The 12237-nt window shown below is 34.7% G+C and overlaps 1 protein-coding gene across 1 annotated transcript; it reads right to left on the bottom strand.

The window, feature by feature from the left end:
- Nucleotides 1-2751: 2751 nt before the first annotated feature.
- Nucleotides 2752-7258, bottom strand: casq2 (calsequestrin 2). Its single transcript, XM_016286407.1, has 11 exons — nt 6733-7258; nt 5815-5899; nt 5251-5351; nt 5039-5150; nt 4567-4640; nt 4293-4423; nt 4145-4190; nt 3792-3846; nt 3588-3688; nt 3372-3446; nt 2752-3269 (listed from the first exon to the last, which is right to left on the bottom strand). Exons 1-11 carry the CDS (start codon nt 6967-6969, stop codon nt 3054-3056), a joined length of 1233 nt encoding a protein of 410 aa, XP_016141893.1. The 5' UTR covers nt 6970-7258; the 3' UTR covers nt 2752-3053.
- Nucleotides 7259-12237: the final 4979 nt, after the last annotated feature.

Here is a 12237-nt window from a genome sequence, read left to right as displayed (position 1 = left end):
TGCATTGTGCATTTTATCAACCAAACGTTTGTATTTCTGTGGCTCTAATAAAGTCTGTGCTTCATATAGAATGCTGTACTGTATCATTATAGGCTAGAAGATTGTGTATCACTGCATTTTATAAAAATTCTAATCTAACAGCTTGCTAGAATTGTCTTCACCCTTCATCTTGCTTATGGGGTAAATTAGTTTAAAGGACCCCCGGTTGCCCTTCCATTTGGCTGGCCTTTAAATGAATCCACCCCATCAGCAAACTATCACGAGACTAGAAGTCCCCCTTACTATACATGCTTCTTTTTGGTCTTCATTCTACATTTTAAAAACATTGTTTGATTTCTACCATTTTTATATGTTTGAAAGAAAAAGGGGTAATATGTTTCAAGAATAACCAGCCTTTCTTTGTGATTAATAAATTGTTATTTGTAGTTTGCCTCTCTTTTGTGTGGTATTTAAATTGTGAATAAGGTATTTTTACATTAATTTTTTTATTGGGTGTGCATCATCATTAACACAATGATCTGTGTTTGTAAAATATAAGCTCATTAATCCTCCCTAACATATTTATAAACCTTACTCTTGACCATGTTTTTGTTTAAGCAGAAAGAGAAAATAAACCTTTTCTGCAAAGGATAATATACGATTTTGTTTGTATTTAATCATAATGAACAATGATATTTTTTATTATTCCTACATTTTCTGGCTATGTTACAGTATTTATTTTCCCATTGTCAGTTCTGTCTTATGTTATCATACAAACCCATCCCAATTATTTTGTCAGGAATTATCAACAATCCAAGCCATAACCCATTACAGGCCACAAATCAGTTTGCTTTGCTTATCAGTGTTACATTTATAAAGGAGAAATATTGCAGATTTACTCCAAAGTAAATGACCTGCAATAGTGCAAATACAATAGAAAAAATATACAAATAAAATAAACAATTTAGGCTATAATAGCTTATACAGAAATTAAGTAAAGTAATCAAATACAAAAATAAAACACTGCATAGATTTCACCATATAAATTAAATATAATTTGATTCATAACAAAGTTATGAAAGATATTGAGTGAAGAGCAGTGAATTATTCTCTCATTTTATTTTGTTGTTTGATTAACATTAATGACACAGATAGCAGCAGGTTTATAAGATGCTGTCATAGAATGTCCAGATCTAATATACTGATTAGCATTCGATTACTTATCCAACATTTTCCAATGTTCACTTAAGACATAGCTAACTGACTGTGTTTAAGTGAAAACTCACAAAGATGGACATTTTGGCATATTTTTGGGCATTATTATTCTTATGCTATATACTATGTAGATACAAAAAGACATATTTTGCAATTCTAATGCAATTCATAGATTAAAAAAAAAAAGTTTTATTAAAATACACCCTATATGTCATTATCATAGCTTATTGAGAATGCAGTATAATAAAATATACTTTGAGTGTTGATTCATTTGTAATTAATTACTGATCATCAGCCTTTATCCACAATGGTAATAATCGTCACACAATAAACACTGTTTACATAGAAGCAATTTAATTTAAAGAAATGTATTTTGACTTAAAACGTTTGATAAAGAGAGTCAATGTTTTCACAGTGCATTCCAAATTAAGTTATCAACACACCTCTCAACAGCTCCTTAAGTATAAATTAAACTACATAAAGAGGATCGGATGAGGATTGGAGGGCACTGAAGCCAGTGAACATCAGAAAAGCAGCTGGCCCTGATGGTATTTCTGGCCACTTTCTGAGATCCTGCACTGAGCAGCTTGCAGGTTTTTAATCATACATTTTTAATCCTCATGTTGTGTTCCGGTCATTTTGACACACAGAGGGTATTCTTTTCACCGAAAATGCTTGTTATCGCACTGGACTAAAACATTGATTTCCGGTGTCTTTTATACAGGTAACAAGTTCAAACAGGTGCAATTAATACAGGTAATGAGTGGAGGATAGGAGGGCTTCTTAAAGACAAACTAACAGGTCTGTGAGAGCTAGAATTCTTGCTGGTTGGTAGGTGATCAAATACTTATTTCATGCAATAAAATGGAAATTAATTATTTAAAAATCATACAATGTGATTTTCTGGATTTTTTTTTTGATTCTTTCTCTCACAGTTGAGGTGTACCTACGATGAAAATTACAGATCTCTCCATTCTTTGTAAGTGGGAAAACTTGAAAAATCAGCAGTGTATCAAATACTTATTTGCCCCACTGTATATATATGTGTGTGTGTGTGTGTGTGTGTGTGTATTGTATTATATGTTATTATCATATATAGGTTTAGTTTTTTTAACAACCCGTTCTCTTTTAAGTAGCACAGATTTTGTATTTCTTTTTGGAACTGATTAATCATAGGCTTCACTGATCTGAGATTATGCACCTCAATTTTTGAATGAACATTGCCAAACTTATTCAAGAATAAGTTTCACCTGAAAAGTTTCTGTACAGGGGCCATAGAAAGCATACTTACTCAGCGTATCTCAGTGTGGCATGGGAACTGCTCTATCCAGGACTGCAAAGCCCTGCAGAGAGTGGTGTGCTTAGCTGAGCACATCTCAAGGACTGCTCTCCCTTCTCTGCATGACATCTACCTCAGATGATGCAGAGCTGCTAAAATCATCAAGGATTCTAACCACCCAGGTCACTGTCTGTTCTGCCGATGTGTGTCAAATCGTATAGATATGAAAGCCCATGAGGTCTTACATGGTTAAATAGGAACACACTTTCCTAACCAGTTGTAAACTTTATTGTCTTGTGTGATTGATTACAGTAGAAAATGTACAGGAGAGCAATATATAATGCCTTGACAAAATTACACCACAGTGTTTCATTTGAATCCCTTAATCAATTTCCAGTTTAGAGGTGATTAAAATAAATGATTTTCACCTATATAAATAAGAGACATTTTGACGTGTGTAAATTCAATTTAACATTAAGAACACTGTAGTTTATCCACTGATGTACAAAATGTACAAAACAATTTAGCTGTAAAAGACAAGTTCTTTCAGCAGATTTGTTTGAAGTTCACAGTATATGAATCATTCATCATCGTCGTCATCGTCATCATCATCATCATCATCACCATGGTGGTCTTCGTCGTCGTCTTCATCATCGTCATCGTCATCGTCGTCATCATCATCGTCATCATCCTCTGTATTGACTGTTCCAGAGAGCACATCTTCTATCCAGTTTTCCAGCTCTTCGGGTGACGGCAACTCATCATCATCAGATATCTCCAACCAGACACTGTCCGCCTGTCATAGAGGACATGACAGTGGAACAGATCCAAGCATGAGAAAGAGGGCTTTCATAATGAATTCAGCAGATTGGGATAAAAATTAAAGTAATGCGCTTACATCTGTAACATTAACTACACCAATCTGTGGTCTGAAGAGGTCAACCTTGAAAGTCTTCTCCCAGTAAGGAATGAGCTAAGAAAGGAAACGTGAATATTAAGAGTGGTTCAAAAGAAAGAAAAAAAATTTTTTTTTCAATTTTTGTCATCCATTTCACATTACAGCTTTACTGACTCAATATATTGTCATGCATCTATCCAGACTTATTTTAGTCACCAGTGGGAAGTTGTCTGGGTCGATCCACACAATACTCAAGTCTGGATTGTGTGTGTTGTCTCTGGCCACCTCCTTCAAAATCTCCAAGAATTCAAAACCATCTGAAAACCATATTTAAGGTCAAGTCCTTTTGATGATGCTCACACTAAATGAATATAATTTGGCTTTATAAGGAATGAAGAGGTGCCCTGAAATTGTACATACCAGGGTCCTCCTCTTCTGCAAAGGCTACAATGTGAATTCCATTCAAATCATCCTCCTGCAAAAGAGAACATCAGTGTGTCAGTGCTTTATTATATCCACAGGTATCCCTCTGCTCCGCAACGGGACTTTATTTTGTGATAAAGCTGACTTTCACTGCTCCACTTATTACATGAGCAGACTGATATATAGCGCATTGCCATGGATGGTATTAGGAAGTATCTGACAACTAGATAATGCGATTGACCATTCAGAAGAAAGTTTTCAAGAAAGTCGTGCAATAAATTATTATAGTCATATAAAATATAACAATCATACAATTCCATAAAATTTTGATTTACAAAAATATTGCTCACCCAGGTCTCAAACATGTCTTCTGCCCTGAGCTTTCTTAGAGTTGGTCTGTGGAGGTCAACACATATCATCAGTATGAATATGAGATCAGTATCAAATATATGTCTATCCATCCTTCAGAATATCATTAGATTAGCTTTTGCTGATTACCGTCTGTGTTCAGATATGAAGGCCACCAGCTCTTCCTCTGAGTGTGGTTTGTCTGGAATGGTGACTGGTTCCTCCATGAAGGGCTCATAGAAGTCCACCTCATTCATCTTCAGAGTCAGCTCTTTTGCAACCTGAAATTCAGCAATTAAAACAACATGTCTACCATCAGTGGTTTTCAGAGAATTCTCCAGTCCCCAAAAGATAATAATGGCACAATCATAGCCTAAAGATCTTCTGAACATAAACAGAATATTTAAAAAAATGCCATACTCACAGATTTCTCAAAGGTGGCAAAAAATTTGATAAAAGGCTGAAACTGTTCAGCTGCCTCTTGGAATGCAAGATAATCTGAGGAAAAGAGAGAAAATTTAAACAAACAAGCATTTGTTTGTTTCTTTGTTTACTAAAAGGAAACTGCAACAAAACTGTAAATTCCCTTTCGATCGTAACTGGAACCTTTATTTTTGTAGCCTATACCAGAGTGGTGACTTGAAATAAATGACCTCTAAATGTCAACTATAGCTTCAAAGAGTAGTAGCCTACAATGCTCAAGAGAGCTTATAAGGTTTCATAGTGCATTTAAAAAACATAACTGGAATGTGCAGACATTTAAAAATGAATGTGTTAACATTTATTGCATGGTATTAATTTATTGCATACTAGGTATGTGTTTGGAAAGTGCAGAGATCAGATAACCGCAGCTGAAGGATATAATTGTCCCTCATAGCCTGCGCACACATACTTACGTTCAGAGTCACGACTTTTGAAGAAACCAATGAGTTTGATGTCTTCTTCCATATGGTCAAAAGCTCGCAACTCCTGAGCATTGTCAATTATCTCAACCGGATCTTCCATCAGCTAAAGTATGAGGGAGAGAGGGCGGCCGAAAGTTGAAATGACATATAAAAGCACTACAACAATTAGATGTCTAGATTGATGATAAATACAGATTCTTTACATCCAGAAGGAATTCCACAAGAGTGTCGGCAGCGAGCAGGCCATCAAATTCAATCACACGGTCCTCCTTAAAGACATAGATGCTGCCTTCCTCATGCAAACCTTCCAATGAAACATATGGACATTCATCATTGCAGTAAAAAGTGCACTGTACAAGCATATAGCCTACTGTACAGTGTATTGGCATCCATTCGTGCAAATCTCCCAAAAGTCATTGATGTTGTTCTAAAATTTGTTTTATTGGGATATTTACTGAGGATTTTAGGAGATGTTTTAAGGGCATGCTTATCCTAAACTAAGATGCAATGAAGATAGATGGCTGAAAAGTGTTTGTAAAATGTTTGACATCTTATCTTAATACTTCATGGGGCCTGTAAATTCCATAAATACATTTATAACAATATAATTGTTAAACATTTATAGTCAAAATAATTGTTAAACATTTATTTAATTAGGTAATTCAGTTTGAACGGACATTTTCTGTATTTTTACTGTTAATTTTGTACATTAAACTTTCAATGATGACATTCTCATTCAAATATCACACCCAAAGTTTTAGCCTCACCAAGTTTCTTGGCAACCTTAGCATCTTTTTGGGAGTCAACTATTCCAAAGCCAATATCCTTTTCCTCTAATACTTGAGCAGCTAACTGTGGAAAAATAAATCATGATTAGCACTATAACAGCATTTTATGTATTGATTTGTTTGTTTCTTTGTGTGTGTGTTTTTTTTATTTACTATTAGCTGAAGCTCAAAGGAAAATGTCAAATAAAATAAACTACATTAAAGTCTAATAAAATATATATAACCTATGTATATACATGCATTTATGCATGTTTCAGTGAATATTAGAAGTGCATGGAGTACCGCTGAGTCACACTGGCAACATTGTCTAGATAGTGAACCTGTGAGCCATGAATTTAGATTTAAGGAGGGCACACTTGTGTAATCATTTTTGAAGTGTTCTTGTTCCATAAATACCCTCAGTGTTCTACTTTCATCATGATGCGAGTAGTTTAAATGACTGAATTTTAAAAGCCAATACTCTACTGCCCACATTCAGAAGGCCCTTAGAAGCTATCAGGTGTACTGAACATGAAGTGCCTGATTGACATGGTGACTGATGATGTCCGCTTTTTTAATCCAGATAATTACAGAAGTGAAAAAGGGATATGAAGTTAGACATGTCAGTGAGCTGCAGCCTGTGGGCCTCTAAGCTGCTATTACATAGGACATACAAAAAATTTATTTGAACCTATATTCTGTTACATTTATATTTATTATTATATTTCATACCTGCAACCCATTTACTCCAAAATTTCATACTGAATACTGAATCTTTTAATTATTTAAAAACACAGTACAGTAATCATGTTTACTGCACAATCCCGTTCAAAAGCTTTGCTCCAAATAACTCTCTCTGAGATCCTTTCAGTCTTATATCTTACACTCTACATTCATTCTTGTCTTGTCCTCTCTTACCTCCAGCACTAATTCAGTCATTTGTAACTGTTTCTGCAGCTCTTTTGCAGTTGGCGGAGGAGCGTGGTAAAACAGGCACAGCATGTCGTATTTCTTCAGGGCTTTGCGGTAGTTCTTCTCATTTATGTCCAGGACACGATCTTTGCCATCATAATGTGGGAATTCGAGGCCTTTCTCACTACCAGCCAGGGTAGAGAGGCCCAGAGAGGCAAGCAGCAGGATCCAGGTGATCTGCATGGTCTATACTAGTAACTTAAGACCTTTCCTAATAGAAATGGTGGCTCTTCATGCAGCTCCACTAGGTTTAAGAGAGCTCTGGTCTAGTAGTGTGAGAAATAGGACTATAAGTCAAGAGTTGATAACAGAAATAATGACAGTGGAAACCGTCCAGGCCTTCTTCCACCGCTCTTTCCGATGGTTTGCGTACCCTTCTTCCGAAAAAAATTCAGCTTTCTTCAGGCAAACCCATGACTCTCTGCCTTCTCCTGACAAAGAGTGGCCGGTGGATTGTGCTGGTAATAGGATGGGAGAGAGCAGGCAGGATACCTTACATAGCAGTGTTCCTCTAACCCTTTTTTAGGAGCCCAGTTGTTTCAGAGCTAAAAATACCCCAGTTGGACAGCAAAGGGACAAGAGCACTATGGAAGAGTGATAAGACCTCAGCTAATGACATTCGATGCTGAGAAGGGAAATGAGTGATATGAAGACTTCACTGCAACATAAGACAGGTGTAAAAAAGAGAAATGCATTCTTTCCTGTATGTTCATGTGTGCAAGATGGAAAACAGCTTACTGTTAATGACAAAGTCATTGTGCAAATTAGTTTACTGTACTGTAACCGGACACATGTGTGTGTGTGAGATGTTTTTTTGGTTGGGAATGTCTCTCCAAGCAAGTTAAGCTGACAATGTACATGTGCTGTTGTGTTTGGTGATTGGTGTTTTGGGCTCTGAAAATTTGGACAAAAAGTGGCCAAAAGTCTTAACTGGAATCCCAAATGGAGGCAGGAACCCTGAAACATTATTCCCATACAGGACATGTGGCTGTTTGTCAAACACACTATAAAATTAGTGTAGAAACAATTTTCACTCAGAAATTCCTAGTAAATTTCTCAAATAATTAGAAAGAAACACTGAATTAAATGTAAACTTTTGAAGTAGAAATACTGAAATAGCATTTTCTTGTCAAACATATTCCAGTAATATTTGTTTTATTAACAACTAAAAAAAAATTATAATGTACAATCAGTTATAAGAACTGTAAGAGGTCTAGTTGAAGTCATACCGTTTTTTCATGCTACTCTGAAAACTGACAACTGACAAAGAGCACCATTAAACTTGCATTATACTGTGTGTGTGTGTGTGTGTGTGTGTGTGTGTTTAATTTTTTTTTATTGGATTTTGGATTTTTATATAAATAAATAAATAAATAATTTTATATAAATGAATCAATTAAATAAATAAATAATGAATTCATTAATAATGAATAATCAATCAAATTATACCCACAGGCTTCTATAAATGTTATTTTGTCTCCAGTCCTCACACTTATTACGTTTAAATCACACATTATAACTGAACCTTTGAAGTCTGTTTGACTTTAAATAGAGTTTGTTGTCACAGAAATGACACCAGCAATGCTCATGCCCAAATTAGGATCAGCTGTCTCAAGGATTCCTGTCTAATGCTCTGTTTTCTTGGACTTCACTGTGCTTAGTATTGACAACAACATAACAAGCATCACAGTTAGCACATGACATTGCAGATGTTTTTCTCACTAGGCCGTTGGTTTAGGTTCTTAATGATTTTAGTCGTGGCATTTGTGACCGACTTGTACAGGTGGAGGCTTAGATTTAGCCAATCAGTCATCACAATGGAGAACAAAGAAAACACTGGAGAGAGAACTTGGTTGTTCCTTGTTCTCTGTCTCAATTGAAGTTGCTAAATGAAACCACTAGATGGCATGCGTGCCTATGTCAAACTCATTTACAATAACTCAGATCCTAGCTTTATTGAATTCAGTTCCATTTTGATATGTTTTGGGGTTAAAAGGAAGGACGTTCCTTTTATGTGTTTGAAAGTGAATGAAATATGAATGAAAACCACACCCCAGAATTTCCCAAATTTTTATGTTTACTACAATCATGAATACTTATTTTCAGTTACGCATGTATTGTTCCCTTCACTTTATCACACAAGATTTGAAGTCTGCATATAGTGGTGTAGAAAACAATAAAGCCATTCAGAAATTGCAGTGCAACCCAATTCTCCACGGTTTCTGCATTTCACAAAGCATTGTAAACATTTAACTGAACGTCCTAAACGAAACAGCTTTGGACACATTCTAAATGCACCCTGAGTGTTTTCTGCATTGGTCTATACTTTTAGCACTGACATTTAAAGCACTTTAGCATACCTCACAAACACAGAGGATTATTGTTTGATTCAAGTACTGCTTTGGAATGCTGTGTATTTTTTCTTAAAGTGTCCACATTACTGGCAACACTGAACTTACAACCTCTCAATTTCTCTTTACGTAATGTCATCATTTCTTCTTTTCCTTCAAATGTTGAATGACAAATGAATATGTACTCATAAAAGTACTAGCTAAATTGATTCATTAATGAGTTTACGAACTAATTGCCCACCTCCATCCATCAGATTCATCCACCCAGTAAAACAAGGCCAAAGTACAACTCACATAGTTTGCAAAACAATGATTCTCTGCAAGTAATTTGCAGTTTTATGATAGAGGGCCAAAAGTTAAGTTGTGTTACTTTAAAAAATCTCAGTATATTGTAACAGAAAAGCTGCATTGAGATACATTAGTTCTGAGATACATTACTTCATTACTATTCCTTAAAGTTAGAGGTTGTTAGAAATTAGTTAATTTTTAAGCCATGTCATTTGCATGTATGTTTGCCTGAGAACCTGATTTAATGATACACATATTAATGGAGCTGCTTGTGTTAACTCGGGTATTCTACGGTGGCCACCATAGTATTCTCCTCAGAATGTCAAATATATTAAAAATAAAAGTTCCAATTAGAGCCATATTGCTTTATACACTCTGGTACTGTACTATTCTGAACCATAAATCGTATGCAGTAAAATGATCGCTTCTAATACTGTCATTTGTACTTAACCATAATTTATTTATAAACTATATTTTTTATATTTAGATTCTGGTTAGATGCTAATACTTTTATTGTTGTACCAAGGTATACTATATTTTATTTTGTATTTCTCAGAAAATTCTGAGGTTACAGAGAAATGAAAAAGTACAAAGACAGCATGGTACTTTTCCATTAAGTCTGTCCCTGCTAGCGTCATAATGCCTCAGCCTCACCCAGTTTCTGTCGTTAGACCTGTGACAACCTTCCCATAACTTCTGGTATTACCATTGTACCATTTTTTACTTTTTATTTCTGAAAATAACAGATTGGCTATGCGTAAAAACAGGCCAAAGCTCATGGGGGGAGAAAAAATCAAACAAACGAAGAAAACAAAAAGCAAACAAAAAAATTGCAATGAAAGATTTTTATTTTTTATTGCAAGGCAGTGCTGAACTCTTCTTTATATTTATTTGTTTTAGAAGTATCTTTAATTACAGTACATAATGTTTCACTAAAGATAACCAGTGCAGAAGGTGCATGCAGCAGCATTATACATGGGAGGACACAGACCTTTAAAAAGACAGCTAATGATTAGAATCAAAAAGGCAATTTAATATGTAACACAATAAATTGACCTGAGGGGTGTGGAGTAATGTAAGATTCCAAAGTACTGGAGCAGAAAAACAGCTGCATGAGATGGAGAACTAATATTAATGACTGGTCATGGGCTGAACATCAGTTAAACAGGAAGCAAGAGCAGATGTAAGATGATCCATCTTTACTACTGTCAATTCAAATAGTAATTTCAGTAGAGTTCAGTAGTTACAAATGTGTTCAGCGTGTTGAGCAAAACCGGTTTGGTCCTCTGATGACGGAGCATCAGTGTGGCTCCTCTGTGGTCTGTCACCGCAGGCCTGAACTCACTCCTAAAGCCTCTTGATTAATCCAGCATCCATAAATATTTCCCTTTTCCATTCAGATGCCTTTTTGTGGAATGATTTCATTAGCTGAGGAATCTCCTGCACAGTGGAACCGTTTAACTGGCCATCTATATTGAATTCTGGGAATGTGTGGCATCTGTGTTTGTGTTCGTGTTATGGTGGAGAACAGTATGATTCATTATATGAGATACTGAACCATGCTGTTTTCCATGTGTCTCTGCCCTGGTGTGTGATTGCTTGTGACAGGTTTACATTACTGCATTACCTAAGGCTTGACAGGGATGTTATCTTTGAGGGATTGTTCACATTATATGATTCAGTTAACTACCTTAGTTGTAATATAAACACAAGCATGTTGAATACCTTTCAATATTGAGGTTAATTGTCATTTTTATACATAGCAGGGCAAACAACAAAAACAAAACAATTTCTTCGAGACATTTAACAAACGTTCAAGCAGTACTGAATGTCCCATATCTGGAAAACAGTACATTTACAACAGTTAAAAGAGTTACAAAAAGAAAAAAAATAGATTTTCATAATATGACAGTATTTACACAACAGTTGAAATATATTCACAACAATAAATACACTGTAAAAAAAAATAGAAATCCATAAAAATGACTGCATTAATATGAAGGAATTTTCCATATTGATTTTTCCCTTTTTTTCTTCATTACATTGTGTTTGGGGGTTTTCAGTTTATTTTTATTTTTATTTTATTTTTTGTGTGTATTATGTAATTTTGTCAAAAATAATATTACATTTAATTATTAGAAGTAACTTTATTATTATTATCATTATTAGTATTATTATTATTGGCTAAGGTTCCAAATATTATAAAAGGTATTTATATTATATAAAAGAAATTATATCCATGAATTTTCAAATAAATTAAATAGGAATTGTGGATGATACAAGAATGATCCAAAGATACTTCAAGCTAGTCAGTGTATTCAGCAGGGGTAATGCATTCTAAGTTTCTTCAGAAGTATTGCAAGTATTACGTACAATAATAAAACAGTGCATTGACATAAAAAAAGGAAATTTACTTTTGGTACTTAAGTACTTTTAAAAGCAAGTACTTCTGTACTTTTACTTAAGTAAAAATCTGTCTTTACAACTTTTACTTGTAATGGAGTAATATTTGACCAGCAGTATCTGTACTTTCACTCAAGTAATGGAGAGTACTTTGTCCGCCTCTGCTATTAAGTCAAAGTCATTTCATAATCAAATGTTTGAGTTATCATTTGCATTTTATGGTGAATCATACTTCAGTGTCTTGGTTGTTAGATTTTTTATTTGCAAATAAAGACAATACCACAATAATATAATGTTGCCCAGACCCATTTGCCCAAACTGAAGTATCAGTTTTGATTTATGATGTAAATTTCCTCATAATAAACTAGAAAAAAAACAGCTTGTTTCATCCAAATGTCAATAGCTTTTA

This window comes from Sinocyclocheilus grahami, unplaced genomic scaffold (assembly GCF_001515645.1).
Source record: "Sinocyclocheilus grahami isolate Dianchi unplaced genomic scaffold, SAMN03320097.WGS_v1.1 scaffold209.1, whole genome shotgun sequence".
NCBI lineage: Eukaryota > Metazoa > Chordata > Actinopteri > Cypriniformes > Cyprinidae > Sinocyclocheilus > Sinocyclocheilus grahami.
This window is presented reverse-complemented; position numbering and strand designations above follow the sequence as displayed.

Bases quoted from the DNA above. Each gene is read 5' to 3' on its own strand.
- casq2 (XM_016286407.1), bottom strand. From the start codon at position 6,969: ATGCAGATCACCTGGATCCTGCTGCTTGCCTCTCTGGGCCTCTCTACC. The intron at 4,641-5,038 runs GTAAGTATGTGT...TCTTTTCCTCAG, and splicing joins CAAAAGTCGTGACTCTGAAC to ATTATCTTGCATTCCAAGAG. The intron at 3,447-3,587 runs GTGACTAAAATA...TTCCTTTCTTAG, and splicing joins ACCCAGACAACTTCCCACTG to CTCATTCCTTACTGGGAGAA.